The sequence below is a fragment of the Candoia aspera genome, chromosome 2 (genome assembly GCF_035149785.1).
Source record: "Candoia aspera isolate rCanAsp1 chromosome 2, rCanAsp1.hap2, whole genome shotgun sequence".
NCBI classification, from domain to species: Eukaryota; Metazoa; Chordata; class Lepidosauria; order Squamata; family Boidae; genus Candoia; species Candoia aspera.
In genome coordinates this window covers 230997844-231019796 of record NC_086154.1, presented here as the reverse complement: position 1 = coordinate 231019796, position 21953 = coordinate 230997844, and the positions used below count along the sequence as shown (strand labels likewise).

The 21953-nt window shown below is 36.6% G+C and overlaps 1 protein-coding gene across 1 annotated transcript in view; it reads right to left on the bottom strand.

Moving 5' to 3' along the window:
• ACOT12 (acyl-CoA thioesterase 12) overlaps positions 1-21953 on the bottom strand; it is a 30945-nt gene that overhangs the window by 6510 nt on the left and 2482 nt on the right. The window contains exons 2-11 of the mRNA XM_063295477.1: positions 20762-20831; positions 17520-17580; positions 14845-14946; positions 10660-10795; positions 9156-9312; positions 6724-6843; positions 5301-5448; positions 4768-4823; positions 3918-3993; positions 2524-2607 (exon numbers count right to left, since the gene is read on the bottom strand). Of these exons, the coding sequence (XP_063151547.1) occupies positions 2524-2607; positions 3918-3993; positions 4768-4823; positions 5301-5448; positions 6724-6843; positions 9156-9312; positions 10660-10795; positions 14845-14946; positions 17520-17580; positions 20762-20831 (1010 nt within the window). The remainder of the gene's footprint in view (positions 1-2523; positions 2608-3917; positions 3994-4767; positions 4824-5300; positions 5449-6723; positions 6844-9155; positions 9313-10659; positions 10796-14844; positions 14947-17519; positions 17581-20761; positions 20832-21953) is intronic.

Below are 21953 nucleotides of genomic sequence, written 5' to 3'. Positions count from 1 at the left end.
AGCCTCAACTCCAATGGTCGTTTATTTCACAATATGGGCCCTGCCATGAAGAAAGTGTAATTAGCTGCAGTTAAACATATTCATAGAAAGATCTGCAGATGGTGCTGCATAGAGGACTTCCAAGTATTGGTTGGACTATAAGGTAGTCCTGCAGGTTCTTGGATCTAAGCCATATAAGGCTTTATACACCAAAGAAAATACACTGTTTTAAGCTTGAAAAGCAACAGGCAAAAAAAGGTAGTTGTTTCAAAATGGGGGCAATGTGGCACCTCCTAGAGATGATGTTTGCCACCTGTGCTGCCACATTCTGGGCCAGCTGCAAATTCCAGACTATCTTCTAGGACCATTCCATGAGATGCAGTATATTAATTCCACTTTGGTACCTGTACATATATCAGTGAAACTGGTCTCTCTCCTCCAGGAATAGGCTCAGCTGGCTCAGCTGATAAAAAGATCCCCTTTCCATTGTTGCTCTATAGTAATCCTGTATCATTTCTGGATCAAGGAGGAGCCCTGATTCTGAACCTGTTCCTTGAGGGAAAGCAAAATCCTAACCAGAACAGGTATATCACCCAAATTCTAGAGACTGGTCCCTGGGATCAGCAACAATTCTGTCTTACCCAAGTTCAGCTTCACCTTGTTCTCCCTCATCTACTCCCTTCAAGTCTGAAGACATATGGACGCTCTTTGAACATCCCAATGGGAGCTCACAGGAAAGGAGAAGTATTGCTGAATGGCATCAGCATACAAATGGTAACATTCCTTTCCAACAACTTCCTATAGGTATTATATCACATGAGAGACAGGACAGAACCTTCCTTCCTCTTGTGAAACTTCCTTGGGGGCTAAGCAGATATCTCACAGTAGCACGTAAAAAAAACACCAGGACAACTACAAAACACCACTCCTCCCTGGCAATTCCGAGCTCATTCAAGCACTCCAAAAGGATTACAAAGCCACTGAAAGATGAATGAATACTAACAGGGTCATACTCCATCCGTTAGAACAGACTATCTCTGTGCCAAGTCTGGGTTTAAATCCAGACAGAAAATCAGCGTCCTTTAGGAGTTCTTGAAATTGCAGGGCCCTTGTCACAAACTTGTCTAAATAAAGAATGCTGAACTTTAGTTTATAGTTGTTTGTCTTTTAATGTGGTGGGAAACTTCAACTACTGTAAAGAAGAATGAATAATCTCAGGGATTGTTAGTACGATGGAATCTTGTAAACCAACCCAGGATACGATCTAATAGGCAAGTAGTAGCACTAACCAATTTTTATTACTTTAATAGATGTCACAGAAATATTGAAAATGCGTCTTTAATAAGGTTGTTATAGATTCAGAGTACTCATTTAATGGGGAAAAGTTAAATTTACTTGATTGAAATAAATGCAGCTGTTACGTCTTCTACTTTAGTTATGTTTTAGTAATCACAGTGGACTATCTGGAGGACACTTGTCTAATTTTATTCATATATATGAATCTCTGCACTGAACACACTAGAACTATCTTCCTCAACTTGATCCCTCACAGATATGTTAGGATTTCAATATAAACTAGCTAAGAATGCTGGTATTTGTAGCCCTAACACATCTCAAGGACATCAAGTTGGGGAAGACTACTCTAAAAATTCTGATTAAAGCTGTGCCACTGTTTCCTGCAAGTCTGGGGCCTTCTCTTCATGTTTACCTTTTCTACGAAACGGAAGTATTTATTTTAGCTGACTTTTCTTACCAAATGTTTTACTAATAGAACAATTTATTTCCTATTCTTAGCAAATAAATTTTTTTCCCCTGAACTACATAAATAAGACTGAGACCTGTAGTACAATATATCAACAATTACTTAAGTATTTAGCCGAACACTCTTTTTAGCTTAATTCTACAAAAGTGAGAGTCTACAGCAAGCCCTATACAGTGGTATCTTATGGACTACAAAGAAATTATCTTGCATTAATTCCATCTCAACTCCATTGTCTTAATGTAAACATTCATGCCTACAGAAAGTACTTTCTGGAGTTGCTAAAATAATGTGAATGTTCCATGTCCACATCATTTTTCATCCTTTATGATTCCTAACTGATAAGTACTTAAAAAAACAAGTTTTGAATGTTGAATGGTTAGCAATGATCATTCATTTTTGTAATGATGTTTTGTTTTGCAATACGTTCTAGGTAAGTGAATCCGGTGTGAAGGGGTACAGTTCTTGGTGGGCGGTTCTGCAGTTCTCCAGTAAAAGAGTTTGGTCAGAAGCAGGAGGCTAGTGGATCTCTTGTGAGCAAATGGAACTTTTGTTGTTATCACCAAGAAAAAAAGGACAAAACAACAGCGGAGGAAGACTAAGGAAGGGAAGAGGGATCTGTCTGCTTCTGTAATGCGTGTAATCTCCCTTACAGTCAATTCCTCTGTCTTCAGTTACCTTTACTCCAAGTAAAAGGATTTTAAAAAAAAGAGTAAATAAGATCGTGGACTTTACATGCACACAATTCTTAGATAATCCTAAGAAAACACAAGGGTAGTACTTACACGATCTAGAGTCATACATATCTCCCATCCAGGCTTTGCTGCCAAGAAAGTCAATGCTATAACATTGCTTTTGATTATGAGTGACTGAAATTTAAAATAGACAATAACTAAGTGGTAAGCCAGTTAAAAATAGATTTTTTTCTCTCTGCTGAGAAAGACAGCGACTAGCTTATAATCTTTCAAATGATCAAGAGAATACAAATTAAAAGTAAATCACTATCTGTTTCCCTAATAAATTAAACACATGTGCTGACAGGATATTCTTTAAGTTGCAGTCTTGCTGATACATGAACAGTGCCAAGTTGAAGAAACCTGCTCTAAGTGATGGACTAAATCTGAACCCAAACAACATGCTCAGAAGCAAAATTGACCAAGTTTAATACAGAAGAGGTAATTCCAATAAAATTGGTATAGAATTGCCACCATAATTTTCACAATCTGCACATTAGGAACACATATCAGATATCTTGATATAGGCTTCTCTGCACTACAAGCCTCTGTTGGAAGATTTTTCTTCCCATCACTTATTCACAAAATCACTGCTATAGCACATATTTGCTGTCCATTTCTGTAACTAGCATTATGTAAAACTCATGATTTTTTAAAATAGTTCTGATAATGAGTAAACCCAGTCCACTAGGACATAAGAACATTCCAAAAAGGTAGTGCAGGTAGTCCTCGCTTAATGACCATTTGTTTAGCAATGGACTTAGGATGGCACTGGAAAAAAAAAACAACTTGTGACCAGTCCTCACACTTCAGACCGTCATAGCATCCACTCAGACAGGTGATCGTGATTCGGGTGTTTGGCAACTGGTTTGCATTTATGACCATCGCAGCATTCCATGGTCATACGATCACCATTTTCAACCTAGGCTTCCAGCAAGCAAAATCATTGGGGAACCTCATGATTCACTTAATGACCATGTGGTTTACTGAATGGCCATGATTCACTTAATGACTGCTGCAAAAAAGGTCATAAGATTGGGTCTGATTTGCTTAATGACCACTTTGCTTAACAACTGAAATTCTGGTCCCAATTGTGGTTGTTAAGCAAGGACTACCTGTACTTAGCACTAGATTTTTGATGTTTTGCAAGATATATATTAAATCAGGGTTGGGCAACTCATGGCTTTTCGGCTAAAAACAGCTCCATTTTTCATGCTTCCCAAGAACATGTCACCCACTTTTTTCACTAAAAAAAGTTCCATATGCCAAAAATGGGGGGAAAGGCATAGAAGTCTGGTCCTGACGCTTACTGTAACATCACTGCCACATCCCTTGCATCTGTTAGAGGCCAAAAATAAAGAAGTGGTCCCAACTGCAAAAAAATTGCTCATCTTGCACTAAATGATCCAATTCACCTGATGGTTGTTGATGTGCAAGTGATATACAGTAAATGGTATCTGGTTGTTAGTGTCCCAGAAATCAGGTATGAAATTGTTTTCTTTCTTTAAGAGAGCATATCTCCTGAAGTTGATATCAAGTAGAAAGAAAGCCAAAAGTAAATTAAGGAAATATATGGATTTCAAACAGCATCCCACACTTCCACATAGGTTTAAACTACTGTGAGTATTTTAAAATTACTATTTATAAATGTTCTTTATGTTTACATTTATGAATGTAATGAGCAATCACTATCATAAAAATAAAAGAAAAATACAGAACTATGATTGCTAAAAACTTGCCTTATGCTGATAACTAAATTCCAGCATTAGCCTTTCAATACCTTGGAATATTAAAGCCGGCATGTGAGGTAAGGATAAGGCTCTCAGATCTGGGTGTATAAATCTGAATGTCCGTCAGATGATAGCAAATATTTGTATTTATTACTACCACCTATGTCTATCCTGATCTTTGCAGCTGAAATGTAACAGTCCTCAGCAAGGACATGGCAATCTTAATTAACCACTAAACTATTTGTATTACAGACTTTTTAATGAAAGCTTATAAAAATAAAAAAGACAACCGTCTGGTAAAACCAGAAGCAATTACAAAACTGCAATAGGTATTTTTGACCCCTCTCAGTTACAACCCCATATGCTGGAATATGTTCCTGAATCTGTTCTGCTCCTACATTCCAAAATATTTTCGATGCAACCTATCAGGAATATACCAGAAATGGAATATTTTGTTGATATTTCATGAATCAAGTAGTTGGTTCCAGAAGAACTGAGAAGTAACATTAATTCCATTACAAACTGGTTGTTAAACATTTATGTAATCTTTGAGGGTTATTTTTACCTGAATAATCTAATTTTCTTACGTGCAATAGCTCCATGGTACCTTCTTAGGCCATCCTCCACAATGAACAAAGCAGGAAAACAAGAAATTAGCTACTGTATATGTGTACTTTTAAAAAAATTACTATTAGTTACATTAAATGTAATTACACTTAACTTCGAGAATAGCTGACAGATCATGTAACAAATTTTAAAGAGTGTGACATAAAACATTACAGATAAAACAAAGCAGGGGATGAAAACAACTATTTAAATAAAATGTGGAAATAAACTATAAAGGAATCTGAAAAGCTGAAGATTACACTGTAATGTATAAAACAAAAATAATTTAGCTCTTTTTCACTATGACTTAATGATTTTCCAAGTAAAAATTAATCCAAAGCACTTTAGAACCAATGCCTCACATAGAATTAAAATCAAGAAATCACCTTAATTTCCTCTACTAGCCAATTATTGTTGCAGTTATAAAAGCAATAATCTTGCTTTACCTAGTCATTATCTGCAGTCTTCTTTTCCAGTTAAAAAAGGGCTCACCTTAGTCATAGAACTCACTCTGGGAATAAGAACATCTCCATGTTTATTTATAGCTTTGAAAATAAGAAAGGCACTGTTAATATGGCGTGCTTGACCTTTGGCCCATTCCTCACAGTTGTATGCTTCAACCCGAACTCCAACCTCAATACTGGAAAAAAAAGTATTTAGTTAATTTTAAAAAATGGGATGAAATCCACAGCAGTGATTTATTACTTAGTAGATTAAAACAATCCTGTAAGAACTGACTGAAGTAGGTAGATAGCTTAAAGAGAAGATGGAGGGGAATATGACAGTATTCTTCAAATACAAAGCAAGCAGAGGAAAGGACAAGTTAGAACAGGTTTCAGTTACAGTAGAGTTGGTATTAAATGACTGTTCAGGGAAATGTCTTGAGACATCTCTGCTACTAGAAAAGTGGGAGACTGTCCCTTGTGGGATATCTTCAGATAGAGGCTCAATAGCCAAGTCTTAGAGACAGCCGCATTGGATTTCCTACATGAAGAAAATGATTGGCTTAGATAACCTAACACATAAGTAAAACACTAAAGTTAGGTTCAAAACCAAACTTTAAAAACCTTGGTTTAATGCAGGCCAACAAAACTTGTAAAGGGGAAAGGGCCAAAGGTCAAAATAACTGCAGGCTACAAAGGAATAGCTGTGTGCCAAGCAGCTGTTTGGTGGTTAGTGATGTGGAGGGCCTGATACCAAATATATTCTGTGCTTATCTTGTCTTATAATAGATTTGCTGATGTGGTGGATCCTTCTGATACTGTAGTAGAATACAGGACACAGACTGGTGCTTAATAACAGGCCATAGCACTATGCAAAATATCACAAAATCATAGAACTGTAGAGTTGGATTGGATCTTAGGGATATTTAGTCCAGTGTTTCTCAACCTCAGCAACTTTAAGATGTATGGATTTAAACTATGTTGAAGTATAGTGTGTTTTTAACTATGTTTCTCATGGATTGTTGTGGCCACCTAGAGTCATCATATGAGATAGATGGCCACATAAATCCTGCAAATAAATAAACAAACAAACAAATTCTACATATCTTAAAATTGCTGAGGTTGATCTAGTCCAATCCTATGCGGTATACAGGAAAACCAATTAAAACATTCAAAAGAGGTGGCTACCCAGATGTGTATATAGGGAACTATATTTTCAACTCTGTTGGAATAATGCAAAATTGCAATACATATAGGGATAATCTTGACTGAAACTTGAAGTTTTCAATGCTTGCTTTCCTACTAGTGCAACACAGAACACCATCTTTTAAAATGCTTTGTATTTTTTTTATTTTTACTGAATTCTGGTAATGAAACAAAGCTCTGACATTGAAGCATTCTGTACGACATAGCATATGATTTGTGTTACAATATATATCGATTTTTTATAATATAAAGATATAGTATTTTACCTTTTCTGAAAAGTATTGTTCACTATAGCATTGAATACAAGGCGGTCACCTACAGTTGAAGATCCTCGGAATTTAAACATATGTACAGATTTCAGAGTTGGATGAAGATGACACAAGCGACTGAATTGAAACAAAAAATATCTTTTTCATGTCAATACAACTTAATTGTCTTTCTACAAAATAAACAAGATCTGCACAAAGCTGGACCTCTAAGTTTAAACTAATTCTGAGAAAATGAATAAAAATATCTTCAATGGGAAGTTGTGGAGTGAGTTTTTAATATTCATATTTATTCCAAAAAAGGAAACAGTTCTACTTATCTCTTTTATACATACAGCATGGTATTCTGTCTTAAATTTCAATGTAATCTGCATAATCAGTCAATACTGCTTTGCTAATAAATCCAAAGGGATTTTAATGAAGTTTTCTTTGGGACTGCTCCACATTTATCAAGATGTGCTGAATTTTTAACATCTTTTAGAAATGCTATAAACAAACTGTTGTGGCCTGGAGACTACAGTGATTTACATAACAATAATTCAGAAAATTGGCCCAATGTCACAGACAATGTATTTTAATGTCTACAAAGAGAAAGCAATGTGGAAACAGCAAACAATATGGGAACTTCCCATGCCATTGTAAGTAGCCCAGCTGGAAAAAGGTCACTAACTCTGGGATTTTCTGTTTCCACTGCATACTAGTTATGGGCCATCACCAACTATGTTGCTCAGTTTTTATATTAATCAGGCTTCTTGAAAATTTCTGTGAAATCAAAGGAATATTTTGACCAGTAAGGGAATTTGTCAGTAACAAATTCTTATGCAGTGACTAGCTTCCGTATTGTCACATGATTACACAAACACCTCTTCGTTGGCATTTTTATAAATAGCCACCAATCCTTCCCTTTATTTGTGAAAAAAATCTACCATTTAGATTTGTCTTAATATAAATGTTCTATAAAATTTGGCTAAGAACTTAGTATTGTTTTAAGTCTGAAATTTTTAACCTTTGTTTAGCAATGACACTGTTTTTGGCCATTAGTTATCCTTAGCTCTTAACTCAATTACTCTTTATGATGTACCAGAATTGTTAAATGTGCACAATTATCTGTTTCTAATTAATTTAAGTGAGCATCATTATAACGCATTCAAATTACTTTCGTTTTCATTAGGAATAACTTGCTCCTCCTTTTTAAATGGCTAAATATCTCATTTGCAATACTCACAGTAAGGATACCAGCAGATTAATATCAGAATGGATGGGAAGGAAATAGAGGTTTGCGATCTATTTTTGTTCTTAACATTGTTTTTGAAAGCTAAAATGATTTTATTAAAGTAAGCCTTCTATGCTTTCATAGGTAATATGATATAACTGAAAAACTAGATCTTATTGCAAAGGATTATTGCTGGATCTAGAAATTATGTTTGGTTAGTATTACAATACTTAAAAGAGAACGAAGGATAAAATTCCTCATCATGGCAACGGACCTTTATCTGTACAGTAGGAATATTTCTTCTTCACAGCTACCTAAAGTGACCATCTGGGGCAGATTTTAATGCTGGGGGGAATTATGAGACAGAGGAGAAATCTCTCTCATTTTTATTGATGGCATTTGTTCAATCAGTTGATAATCTGTGCTAGATCTCATCCATAAACTTCAGGTAAACCATTCTGAGCATAACTTCAGTTTGTATTTTGAGAATGGCTTCCTTTTATAAACCTAATTTTTATTCCTTGTCAGCTTGTGGCCATAGCAACTCTAAGTGCCACCTTCCAAAGGTCAAATCTAATTGTGAGTTGTTTTACAAAAGATTTGCAGCGAGATCATTTATTTCTCAAGCAGAATAGAGAGTTTTTGGTCACCATTTAGCAATGTTTCCACTATATTTTCATAATGTTGACCTTACGGGTTATGCTCCTTATTTTTCTTGTTACAACTATTTAGCCAGTTTGTTATAGCTAAATACGACCCCCATTTTGTTCAATCAGATTTATTACAGGGTATTGGGGTGTATGTTTACGTATAAGTGTTGCTTTCTTGGGTCACTGGTGTTACAACCTTTGATAGATTTACAATTTTAATAAAATGATCTGTTTATCTGGCAACAAAGCAAAGGCAGTTATTATTGTGTATAAGTTCAGGTTACAAATCAGAGCTACATGAATAATGAATGGGAATGACACATCCAGCATCCTGACAATGAATCCGGCCCACTGGAGTGTGAAGGGAATTCTAATAGAAAATTCATGTCTCTCACACACGGAGAGAGAGAGATGCATGTACCCAGCAACTGGGGGATGATGGATTCTCTGTATGACGAAATGAACTTTCAGTGAGGCACCCCTCCTCTCATTCCTCCCTAGAAGCCGTTATTTCTCACTAAATGTGCTCAATAATATCAAATACAGAAGAATATTCTATAAAAAGGCACCTTGCTGCAATAGTAGCCACAGTTTCCATCCAAGCCATAATTTGACCACCAAATGTATTTCCTTGATGATTGGCATGAGGAGGCAGGACAAGTTCAATGCTCTGCACATGAGTGCAGTCAGTGTAAACCACATCTTCCTCTTTACTGCAAACATGGTCTAGAACATATGGCCCTGATGTTAGGAAAATTACCAAGCACTCCAGATACACTTTTACATTTCAACTGAAGTTACAGTTCTTAAACGTTTTATCCTAGCACAGCCTTTCCGAAATTGATAGATGTTGATAAGAGTTGTATTGCATAAGAAAAGTCCTATCGCTCCAAAACTGTCTTAGAGCACAGACATTTATGTGGAATTATTACAGCACTAATTTGATTCTGATCTCTAAATATATCACACTATATATCTTTAGAGACTATATTTATTAGTTAGAATTATAGTGGTATTTAAGTGTATTTTAGAGAGAAAATATGCTATCCTTCTATCATCAAGAAGGAAAAAATTCCTACTAAATGTGTGTGTTTGTTTTAAATGCCAGCCAGCTAACCTGTCACATGATTCCACTTGACCTAAATTAAGCCTTTGGCTTCTGCCCCAGTTTCATTTGTTTTATAATCCCAGAGTTGTAGTTGGATCCAGCTGACTGCCTTGCATTTTGGACCTACTTATCAGGCTGTTAAATTAATAATTTCAAAGATATAATTGGGCCTTGCTTCTTTTTTGTGAACTTTGTGCTTGTTTTGCAGGAAGCAATCCTAGCACTTGGTAACTTCATCCTTACTTTATCTATTTTTGTTAAGAGGGACCCAATACTGGTTTCAATAATATCCTCTTTTATGCTCAGAGATGACTGGAAAGCACACAAGCTGCTTTCTAGTGATGTGCCTTGTATAACAGAAGGGAGGGGTGATTCTGTAAGTTGAAAGAACCAGTTCTATCATTTGCCTTGATTCTCTTCCAATGCATGCATTAAATCTCAATTATGAGTTAAAAATGTATGTTGATATAGCTATGTCAGAGTATGGGCACAAAACAATATTCAGCTGTGTTGGTCCATTACATAATAAATTAGCATAACTCCAAAAGGAGGAGGTGTGTGCGTGCGTGTGTGTGTGTGATGTATGAGTGTGAGAGAGACAGAATTAGAGATGTAGATGGAATTTTTAAAAAAATGCCGATATGACACAATCTGAACAGAAGTTGTAAGAGGAGAGCCATGTTCACTAATAACATTTGTTAGTTGGAAAAGGTGTTACCACTTTCTGAAGTAGAGGAAGTAATAAGCTGATGGCAAGCTTGTCTGTGTTGCTCCTATCACCTCACAGAAGGGCATGTTGCTTGCCTTTATATTCTTTCATATTTCATAAATGATATATTACACCATGCTGCGAGTTTCCAGTGCTTTTTCATACAAAGGATGCAACCAGGGTAGTATTGGAACCTCTCCCCATTTTGGAGATGCTTAAAATGAGGAACATACAACAATACATTTGTTTTACTGACCATTATCCATGCCACATTCATCCATTAGATTATTAAATACACGTTCATGATCCAGGCGAATTTTTCTTCTCTCAGCAGCCAGGGCATGCTCTATGAAATCTTGTATAGTGAGAAGCTTGACTGGTTTTATGTTAATCTTAATAAATTAAAATTAAAAAAAAATTATCAGCAAGCCAGAGTTAAATTCTATCATGGACACATTAACAGTAAGAATGTCTAAAATTCTTTCTGCCACGTCTGTAATAAGCTAAATTAATACTAACCTGAAATAGTAATTTCCTAATAATAGTTTGATAAACAATTTCTGATATTTTACAGAATATTCCAAATGTGAAAACAAAAATCAAGTGAGATTAACTTTTTAGAAAAGGAAAGAAAACTAGAAATACAAGGTATATGTGGCAACTGTAGTTCTTCTGATGGACATTATTCTACATCTTTAATCTCTGCAATTTAGTTTACAGCCCAGTCTACAATGTCCTTAAATACTTAAATCATCATCATTTTTATTACAGCCCTAAGGCCAGATACAATCAAAATATATACAATAGCAACAATTGTATCAGAAAAACAATTAGTATATGATCTAAAATTAAGAATAAAAATACTAAAATAAATCAAAATAAAATACTGTATTAAGAAATTCAAAACCTAAGTAATGGTGTGACGTATTGTGCAGATGGTAGCACAAAGCTGGGCAATGTGGGAGGATATTTTTGGGTCCTTGTCCGAAAGTAGCAGCATTAAATAGAAATCACTCTCCCTGCCCGGAACTTTCTTCAATAACAGATATTTAAGGATCTGTCTAGAGTCCTTACATAGGGAGCAGTATAATAACATATGGCTTAGTGTTTCTATTGAGCCATCACATGGACATAACCAAAGGTGCATAGGAGTACCCTTAAAATGTCCAAAAAGGACTGCAGAGGGCAGAGCGTCCAGCCTGGCTAAGGTGAAAGCTTTACGAAATTTCAAAATTGTAATGGATGATAAATAAGAAGCTGAAACGAACCCTTTTGGAAAAAAATACAAATATTGGGGTGTAGTACCTTATTTAGGATCAGACTAAAGAGATTAGGGAAGAGCCACAGATCAGCTAGATATGAGCTCACTAATATTCCTAAGGAATATGCAGTGGAGGTGAAGAATAGATTTAAGGGACTGGACTTAGTAGATAGGGTCCTGGAAGAACTATGGACAGAAGTTCGCAACATTGTTCAGGAGGCGGCAACAAAATACATCCCAAAGAAAGAGAAAACCAAGAAGGCAAAATGGCTGTCTGCTGAGACACTAGAAGCCCAAGAAAGAAGGAAAACAAAAGGCAACAGCGATAGGGGGAGATATGCCCAATTAAATGCATAATTCCAGAGGTTAGTCAGAAGAGATAAGGAATTATTTTTAAACAAGCAATGTGCGGAAGTGGAAGAAGACAATAGAATAGGAAGGACAAGAGACCTCTTCCAGAAAATTAGAAACATTGGAGGTAAATTCCAGGCAAAAATGGATACGATCAAAAACAAAGATGGCAAGGACCTAACAGAAGAAGAAGAGATCAAGAAAAGGTGGCAAGAATATACAGAAGACCTGTATAGGAAGGATAACAATATCAGGAATAGCTTTGACGGTGTGGTCAGTGAGCTAGAGCCAGACATCCTGAAGAGTGAGGTTGAATGGGCCTTAAGAAGCATTGCTAATAACAAGGCAGCAGGAGACGACAACATCCCAGCTGAACTGTTCAAAATCTTGCGAGATGATGCTGTCAGGGCCAGCAAATTTGGAAAACACAAGAATGGCCATCAGATTGGAAAAAATCAACTTAATTCCCCATACCAAAAAAGGGAAACACAAAAGAATGTTCAAACTATCGAACAGTGGCACTCATTTCACATGCCAGTAAGGTAATGCTCAAGATCCTGCAAGGTAGACTTCAGCAATTCATGGAGTGAGAATTGCCAGATGTACAAGCTGGGTTTAGAAAAGGCAGAGGAACTCAGGACCAAATTGCCAATATCCGCTGGATAATGGAAAAAGCCAGGGAGTTTCAGAAAAACATCTATTTCTGTTTGATTGACTATTCTAAAGCCTTTGACTGTGTGGACCATAACAAATTGTGGCAGGTTCTTAGTGGTATGGGGATACCAAGTCATCTTGTCTGCCTCCTGAAGAATCTGTATAATGACCAAGTAGCAACAGTAAGAACAGACCACAGAACGGACTGGTTTAAGATTGGGAAAGGAGTATGGCAGGGCTGTATACTGTCACCCTACCTATTCAACTTGTATGCAGAACACATCATGCGACATGCTGGGCTTGAGGAATCCAAGGCTGGAGTTAAAATTGCTGGAGGAAACATTAACAATCTCAGATATGCAGATGATACCACTTTGATGGCTGAAAGCGAAGAGGAACTGAGGAGCCTTATGATGAAGGTGAAAGAAGAAAGTGCAAAAGCTGGCTTGCAGCTAAACCTCAAGAAAACCAAGATTATGGCAACCCGCTTGATTGATAACTGGCAAATAGAGGGAGAAAATGTAGAAGCAGTGAAAGACTTTGTATTTCTCGGTGCGAAGATTACTGCAGATGCTGACTGCAGTCAGGAAATCAGAAGACGCTTAATCCTTGGGAGAAGAGCAATGACAAATCTTGATAAAATAGTTAAGAGCAGAGACATCACACTGACATCAAAGGTCTGCATAGTTAAAGCAATGGTGTTCCCCGAAGTACCATATGGCTGCGAGAGCTGGACCATAAGGAAGGCTGAGAGAAGGAAGATCAATGCTTTGGAACTGTGGTGTTGGAGGAAAATTCTGAGAGTGCCTTGGACTGCAAGAAGATCAAACCAGTCCATCCTCCAGGAAATAAAGCCAGACTGCTCACTTGAGGGAATGATATTAAAGGCAAAACTGAAATACTTTGGCCACATAATGAGAAGAAAGGACACCCTGGAGAAGATGCTGATGCTAGGGAGAGTGGAAGGCAAAAGGAAGAGGGGCTGACCAAGGGCAAGGTGGATGGATGATATTCTAGAGGTGATGGACTCATCCCTGGGGGAGCTGGGGGTGTTGACGACCGACAGGAAGCTCTGGCGTGGGCTGGTCCATGAAGTCATGAAGAGTCGGAAGCGACTAAACGAATAAACAACACAAGTACCTTATTTAAATTTGTTTGGAAATCTATATCTAGATTCTTTGTTTAAGGGCAGTTCTAGCACTATCAAATCCTAATGAGCACAGACTTTCCATAGAGAAGCCCAGGAACTGAATTTTATCTTTTTTTTTAGCTACGATGATTTGAAACAATCTCTAAATACTAATGCAACTAAACCTATAGGGAACAGAGTTAACTTTAGCCAGAAGTTAAGAAGAAGGAACCATGCTCTGGCATCCAATGAAACTATACCTATCTCTACCCGTAGGATGGCCTTTTGGATACTTTTTGGTACCATCGATATGGCTCTAATGAACTTATTTTGAATGGTTTCAATAATATTAAGCTTTTCAAGGGAGCAAATTTGGGAGCCATAGAGAAGCTGAGAGACTACCTTAGCTTGAAAGACCTTGCAAGCTGCAGGAATATAATGGGGTCCTTTTGAATGGTAGAATCTTAAATCAATTATTGATTTAATACTTAAATCAATTATTGTTCTTAGATTTCAATCTATTACATCCTTGCAATAGATGGAAGCCATTAAGTTGTGAATGGACAACATTAAATATCTCAAGTAGACAAGAAAATTTAATTGCCTTTCTATTTTTTAAGCAAAAGCTATACTATCAGCAAATAATATATTGTCCTAAATGTTCTAGTTTACCAAGATCATTGGCAACAGAGCATGTGAAAATTGCCTTTAAAAAACAAACAAACAAACCATTTTTATTAAATTTTGAATATGGCAATTTACGAACAATGCTAATAATATCTTCAAGCAAAATGAATGTTTGATATTGGTGAATTATAAAGATACATTATTTTAAAAAAGGAATTGCTAAAAGTAATACAATGAGCAAGGAAATGTTGTTTAGAGAAGTACAGTAAATATATCTAGAGTTATTAGTGAGAATTAAAATTTAAAAATTTACCATTCTTCTATTATCAATGCAAAAAAGGAAACAGTAAGTGACTTTCTGGCAAGTTCACAAAGTTAGAGAACAGAGACATTAGTTTTTTTTCAATGAACTATATTACCTTCTCATCTCCTACTGGTCTTGCAACATATGTAGAGAAAGCCACACAAATTAGTTTTTGAACATTAGTAAAGGGATCCTGTAATGTAACTCTGACACCAACCTATGTGCAGATAACAAAACCAATGTTGAAGTCCAGGCAGTTACATAATTGTGAACAAATGTATTAGTAACAACTACGCTTTTCATCTTAATGAAAATAAGAAGTGCTATCTTTTTCATGTATATACTATAACCCCAAGTGACTATGCAGCAGAGCCAACAGAATAGACATGGAATATATAGACCAAATCCTTACACTCTGCATGTACGTGTGCATGAATAAAATTTAAATCCCGACATTTCTTCACGACACTCAGAAAGACATACAGTAGCCTCACGCCATCATACACATATTTTTCATTGTCTCAAAAATCTTGTGAAACTGATCCTCCAGAGACCTCTGCATTCGGTGTAGAGTTGAACTGGGAACTCTGAATTCCAAATGCTATACTTAGCGGTTTTATTTATAAATTTTACATAATTTTGTTATTTGAATTTTTATTTGTGACCTGATATTAATATCACATAAAAGCAAGATATGCAAATAAACAAATGATTCAGCATATTCTTGGTTTTTTGTTGTACAGATCCAAAAGTGTTCTCTACAGCAAAAATGTAATCTTTGGAAATATATTTTTTATAAATATATAGTTTGTTGCTTTTTAAAAAACCCTTTCTCTGCTCATTGGAGCAATGAGATCTGCAGGACTCTTGAAGTTTCTGGTATGACTCCTATTTATTTATTTTTAATTTTTATCCCGCCTTTATTATTTTTATAAACTCAAAGTGGCAAACATACCTAATACTCCTTCCTCCTCCTATTTTCCCAACAGCAGCAACCCTGTGAGGTGGGTTGGGCTGAGAGGCGGGACTAGACCTTACAGTATCCTGGTTTCTAGCCCAGCACCTTAACCACTAGACCAGACTGGCTCGCAATTGATTCCTACTTCACAGTGCTTGTCATAAAAAATGAATAATCAATACATCTCATACACGAGACATTACAACCCTTCCTGACCCAACTAATCTCAAAATCAAAAATTACAAAAACACCATGTTAGTTTCATCCAGATAGAGAATAATATTCAGCTTTTGCTTGAGAATACAGGCGGTCCTTGCTTAACGATCATTCATTCAGTGACTGTTCAAACTTGCAACAGCGCTGAACAAGTGGTACTTACAAGTTGGTCCTCAGAGTTCTGGACATTGCAGTGTCCCCATGGTCATGTGATTGTGATCAAGGCACTTGGTGCCCAGCTTGAGATTACAAGGTTGCAGCATCCTGCGGTCACATGGTTGCCATTTGTGACCTTCTTTGCCAGCTTCCAAAAAGCAAAGTCAACGGGGAAGCTGGCAGGAGGTCGCCAATGGGGACCACATGATGTTCTTGCTAAATGACCCACAGTGATTCACTTAATGATGGACATTGGGAGTGCTGGAATTGCCACCACTAAGTGGCGCTGTCACATGACATTGCGCTTTACGACATCTCTTAGTGATGGCAATTCTGGTTCCAATTGCTGTCATTAACTGAAGACTACAGTACAGCAAAACTTATTGCCAAATAAAACTTCCCTGATAATGCCCTGAGATTTCAGCTTCAGTTTCCTTATCTACGCTGAACACACACTAACTTTGTAAAAAGGAATTTGCAGTATTTAATAGGTTCTCTACAGCAAAGTGTCTCAATTTTCAATCTGTTATTTGTAGACTGGGTATCTTAGTTCTGTTTTTGAATTGGGACACTACATGCTAAACCAGGTTGACACTGAGGGCATCTTCCTGGCATAGGGCCTGGTTATCTGAGGAACCACCTACCTCCAATTGTTTCTGCCTGCCAGGTACCTTGGGGCTGAGTGAATACATTCCAGGTCCCCTCTAGTAAACACTGTCATCTCGTGGGGCTGAGGAACCATGCCTTTTCTGTTGCTGCTCTCACCCTCTAGGACAGCATCCCTCCAGAGATATGGATGGCGTCGCCTCTCCTGGGATTCTGGAAAGCCCTTAAGACCTGGCTTTGCTTCCAAGCTTGGGGTTAATGTATTTGTGGGGTCTTTGTCATGTTTTTTTATTGTTATGGTTGTTTTTAGTCCAAGCTGTCATGTTCTGTGTTTTAACTTCGTATTTGGATTTTGTAAGCCACTGAGAGTCTACTGGAATGGGTGGCTATAACAATTTTAATGAAATAAATAAATACATAAACAAATAATATTTTGAACTGCTTTTCTAGGTATTTTTACAGACATTTATTATTTGTATTTGTTTATTAGATCTTTATCAGATCTTTCATTAGAGGTTTACATTGGGGCCTCTTAATTTTATCTACACAAAGCCAGTCTTGTATAGTACGTAGGGCTGAGAATGACTGGCACAGAGTCACTTATGGACTTTAACTTCAGTTTCTATGTTCAACTCTTTCAACCTTGAAAAAAATGTTTTGTTCCAGTATTCAGACATTGAGTATAATGCTGAATTTGGAAAATAGGTCTATCAACAAAGTATACAAATGAATGAAGAAAGAGCCATCTGTGATGGAATTTGTGTGAATTCATATCTTCATTTGCTTCATCCTGCCTAAATAATATAACAAATATAACAAAGCTTAAAACAAATCAAGTAAATGCAATCTATTACCTCCATACTGGTAGTGAATGCCCTGTTTACCTTTGCTGCAATGCTGATAATCTGCCCAACTCTATTAAAAAAACACACATATAATTACAAAACACATGATTTTATAAGTAGCAATATATAGTCCAGAACTATAATGTAAACCTATGGTGTTTTGGAAATAACTGATATAGAAACCATGTAATTTCAAGAAGTCCTATCTTAATACAATGGATGCATTTTGCCCCCAAAGCAACAGGAGAATATTTTTCCTATGTGCATAGGAAGGTAATCTAGGAAATAGCCAGAGGTGAAGGCGGAGGGGAGAAGAGACCGCTTATGTACCCCAAAGGATTAAGGATTTCTTCTACACCAGAAAAATATGGCTGCAAGCCAAGGTTGTTCTCCTTTTTCCTTAAATGCCAGTGACAGGGATACTAGCCAGGCAGATTCATTCCACAATTAGTGGCACTTGAAGAAAGACCTTACCAGGGGGCCTTTAAATCTGAAACTAGGATTCATGCTCAGAATTATCCAGGTAGGAACTCAGTGTCAGAATGTTTTGTCCACCTAGCCTAATATCATGAACTCTAACTGGAACAGCTCTCCAAAATCTTAAGTTAAGACTTTTCACCTCGCCCACTATCTGTTTGTTTTACCTGGCCTTAGAGATTGAACCTGGGAGTCTTTGGAAAACTCTTATCAAGCCAGATCATTGGTCAATCCAGAATTTTAATCAGAAATATTGAAATTTTGCTTCACTTAGGGAAGGTAGGGACTAACTTTAGGACCGTGCTGAAGAGTGCTTGAACAAAAGCATTCTGTCATCTCCTAGATGGTTAGCATCACTTAAGTAACACTGCTCTTGTTCTCTAGAACCTTGGGTCTCTGAAGAATGCACCTTATCTGAACGCCCTACATAAATCGTAAATAATTATGACACTCCCTCCAGTGATATTCCATGCATGCTTATAATCCAGTTTCTCTGTTATTTTTTTCTTTAGAATCAGAAACCAAAGAAAGTCAAGTACAGTAATCAGATTACACAATGCACAGAGACTGAACAAAAATTTGACGGAAAGACAAAATACAGTCCCAGTGCTTTCTAATGATGATCACTACTGAAAAGAATTTATTTGCTTTCAAGAAAACATTACTGGACGGATCTAATTAAACATGCACTACCTCCTCTACAGGTCATCCCAAACACTTAAGAGGCATTATTAACCCTGAGGGCTCTTTGTTTCTATCTTCGGAGAGCACTGCTAGTTCCCATCACAGCAAAAAAGTTCTGGTTTTTAACACAGACCTTGGGAATTAGAATTCAAGGAACATTGCCCTGTCACAGACCATTGCCTTTTCATTTGTAACTGATGAGAACCTTTTCAAATGTAGCACTCTGAGAGCTGTCACTAAGGATCCAAGAACAAATGCAAAAAGAGAAAAAGAACCTAAAGTACAAATATTTGTGCAATACAAAAAGCTAAGGACAGGGATTGGTTCTATAATGTAGGAAAAAAGGCCCTATTTTTTTTCGCGGACTTCTTAAAAGATGAAAATTTCATTCTCCAAAGACACCAAAAATAGCTATCATATATAAAGAGTGGAATAGTACTGAATAGGTCTAAATTATTGGCCATCTTATAGCCAATCTGCAGCATGTATTATGTTCATTTTTTCTTGTCAAAAGCAAGTTTGGGTAGGATTCAATTGTCCTGAGAATTTAGTAGCATAATTACAATTCGCTTTTTCAGAAATCTAAATTAAGGAGCACACTGGTAATTTGTAAAGGAAAAAAAAAATCCCTATTTTGGAACCTTTTTTCTTATGCTATTGGCAAGTACATCCATCTGTTGAAGGGATCCTGAATATTAATTGAAGTAAATCATTATTGTGCCTGTAGTCCACACGACTGGCTTGTAATTTGGAATGCAGTCTTGGCCTTTTGGCTATGATCAAATGTAGTGTGTAGCGAATGCACTCCATTCTTGAACATTTTGTTATTTTCCCACCTGGCATCAAATTGAGCTGCAGTTGCAAGCCTTTAAGTGTGTAACTTGAATTTTGTGGAACATTTTAAAAATTTGTTCTTATTTTCTTTCATTAAAGGAAATTACACACAGCAGTGCTGCTGGGGCATTTAAAGTTAGGTGCAGTGCAATTGGAGATGTCAAAACAAACTGAACCAGCCCTTTCCCCCTGCAAATGGACTGTAATGGCACATCTGCTGATTCTTCTTTGCAAATGTTTCTCCCAGCCCAGTTTGTTTCTCATTTCAGACCATTTGGAGGAAATCAACGGGAGGCCATTTGCAGGGGAAATTGACAGAAAGGGAAAAGCTTTCCTTCCTTCCTTCCTTCCTTCTTTCTTCAAAACATTAAAGGAAGTATCTATTTTTTGAACAACCGCTTTATAAATTCATTAACTATATACAAGAAATGTGACAATTAATCTTTTTATTTATTAATAATGTTCATTACCAGATCAAAATATTAATTTTTAATTTTTTTAATTTTTAAGAATTAAACTAAGAAATAGAAGAACTTAATTTGCAACTCTCAAATTTTCACAATGAATGCTTTATTTAACGTTGGGAGTAGAAAAGATCAATATGTCTGTTGAAATTTAAATTTTCTATTCACTTATATCACTTTTGGTTTTTTGGTTTTTTTTAAATGAATTACATGCCCAAGGTGTCAATTGTTGGAATTATCAGGGATTAACTCAGCATTGTCTCATAAGCATAAGGGGGTCGCTCTAGCAAATCGCATCTCTATTGTGCTTGTGGGATGTCACGTGGGTCACCAGACTTCCACTTCCTCCTCCTCCTTGGGCTTGGGGATTAACAAGTCCCTCCGGTCAGAGATGGGCGGTGACAAATTTGATAAACAAACAAACAACCTCCATTACCTCATGTGCAGACTCCCCCAACCACCCTCTGCTACTAAGAACCAGTGATGATTAAGTACTTTCTACTATGAAGCTACCTGTGTCCAGATCTACTGAATAAAAGTAAGCTATCTCTATTTTCTTCATCTAACTACAGTGTGAAGACTGAATTTATTTCTGAACCTAATTAAGCTTAATGTGCAAGTTCCCTTTTTTGGTTCACGCTCCTACTCTGCAAGATTGCTGTTAGCTGCTTGGAGTTCCTTTATGAACCTTCAAAAGCTCCATCATTAATTAGTATTTCTATGTTTATATATTCTGGTTAAAAGCTATTAAATAGCAAACTATAGTAAAGTTTGATAATAATTAAGATGTACCTGGCAGTCTCTTCAAACTGTATGTCGTCCACTGATGCTGTTACACAGGGAATGCCAGCATGTTTTTCAGCTTAGAAGAAAATATAGTTTATTGGTGGTAAATTAAGCACTGGGAAAAAGACAGTTACAGACTTCATATAAATTTGTGTCTGCATCTGTTAACTTTTAAGCAAGAAGGGTTTGATTATCTTAAGATACATTTAGAAAAGCTATTAGAAAAGTATACATTATCATATGACTGTTTTGTCAAATATACAGTAAGTAATCCAGTGCTGAATGCAGCATTCCAGTAAGGGTTTATGCAACAGAACAATCACTTTTCAGGAATGCTCCAATCAAATCAGCCTCTCATGATGCTGCCTGTCTTTGGACAACCAAAGACTTTGCCCCAAAATGCTCAACTGAATTTCAGTTTTACTGAGGAAATGCAACTGACCTGAATATAACAAACACAGGGTAATGCAGAAATGCCATTTAGAGACAAGTTCACACATGCAATTTTTTTTTAATGATGAAAACAAGCTGCTTGCAAATATGTTTGAATTAGTTAAACTCATTCATTTGCATTAGTATTTTTAAGGTGGACACAGTGTTTACCGTAAGAGTTTAGTTTATAAGAGTTTAGTTTATAATAGCAACTTTATAGTTGTCAAATTGCCTTTTGAAAAGGCTAATTTATGTGATCACTATGGAATTTAGGATACATTCCCATACACGCTTTCATGACAGTAACGCTGGAGTACTGGTGCATCTCTGCACAGACGTGCTGAGAACTGTGTAATATCTGTATGGCATTATTTGAAAATGTAGCGTTTGTACACAACTTTAATACTAAAATGATGAAGGGACTGTTCACATCCTTGCAGCTCAGATAAAATGACTAGTGGACTGAATAATTATAATTTCTGTCTCCCTTTTTCTCTGTGCAGTGTACATAAAAATGGCACAGCCAAACAGCTCATGGTGTGAGAGTTTTGTGACTGCAGACAAAGGAAGGAGTAAACTTTCTTCCAAGTTAGACTGCTGATTCACTTATCTCAGCACCAGAATTCCAGACACCTTATCTGTGCTCGGAGGTACTGGGTTGAACTCAGGACTTTATCTCGGAAAAGCACGTATTCACCTTTCATCGTGCTATGCTTCTTTTCTATTCCCTATTTAATAGCTAAGATTGATTCAGAAGCATACAAAT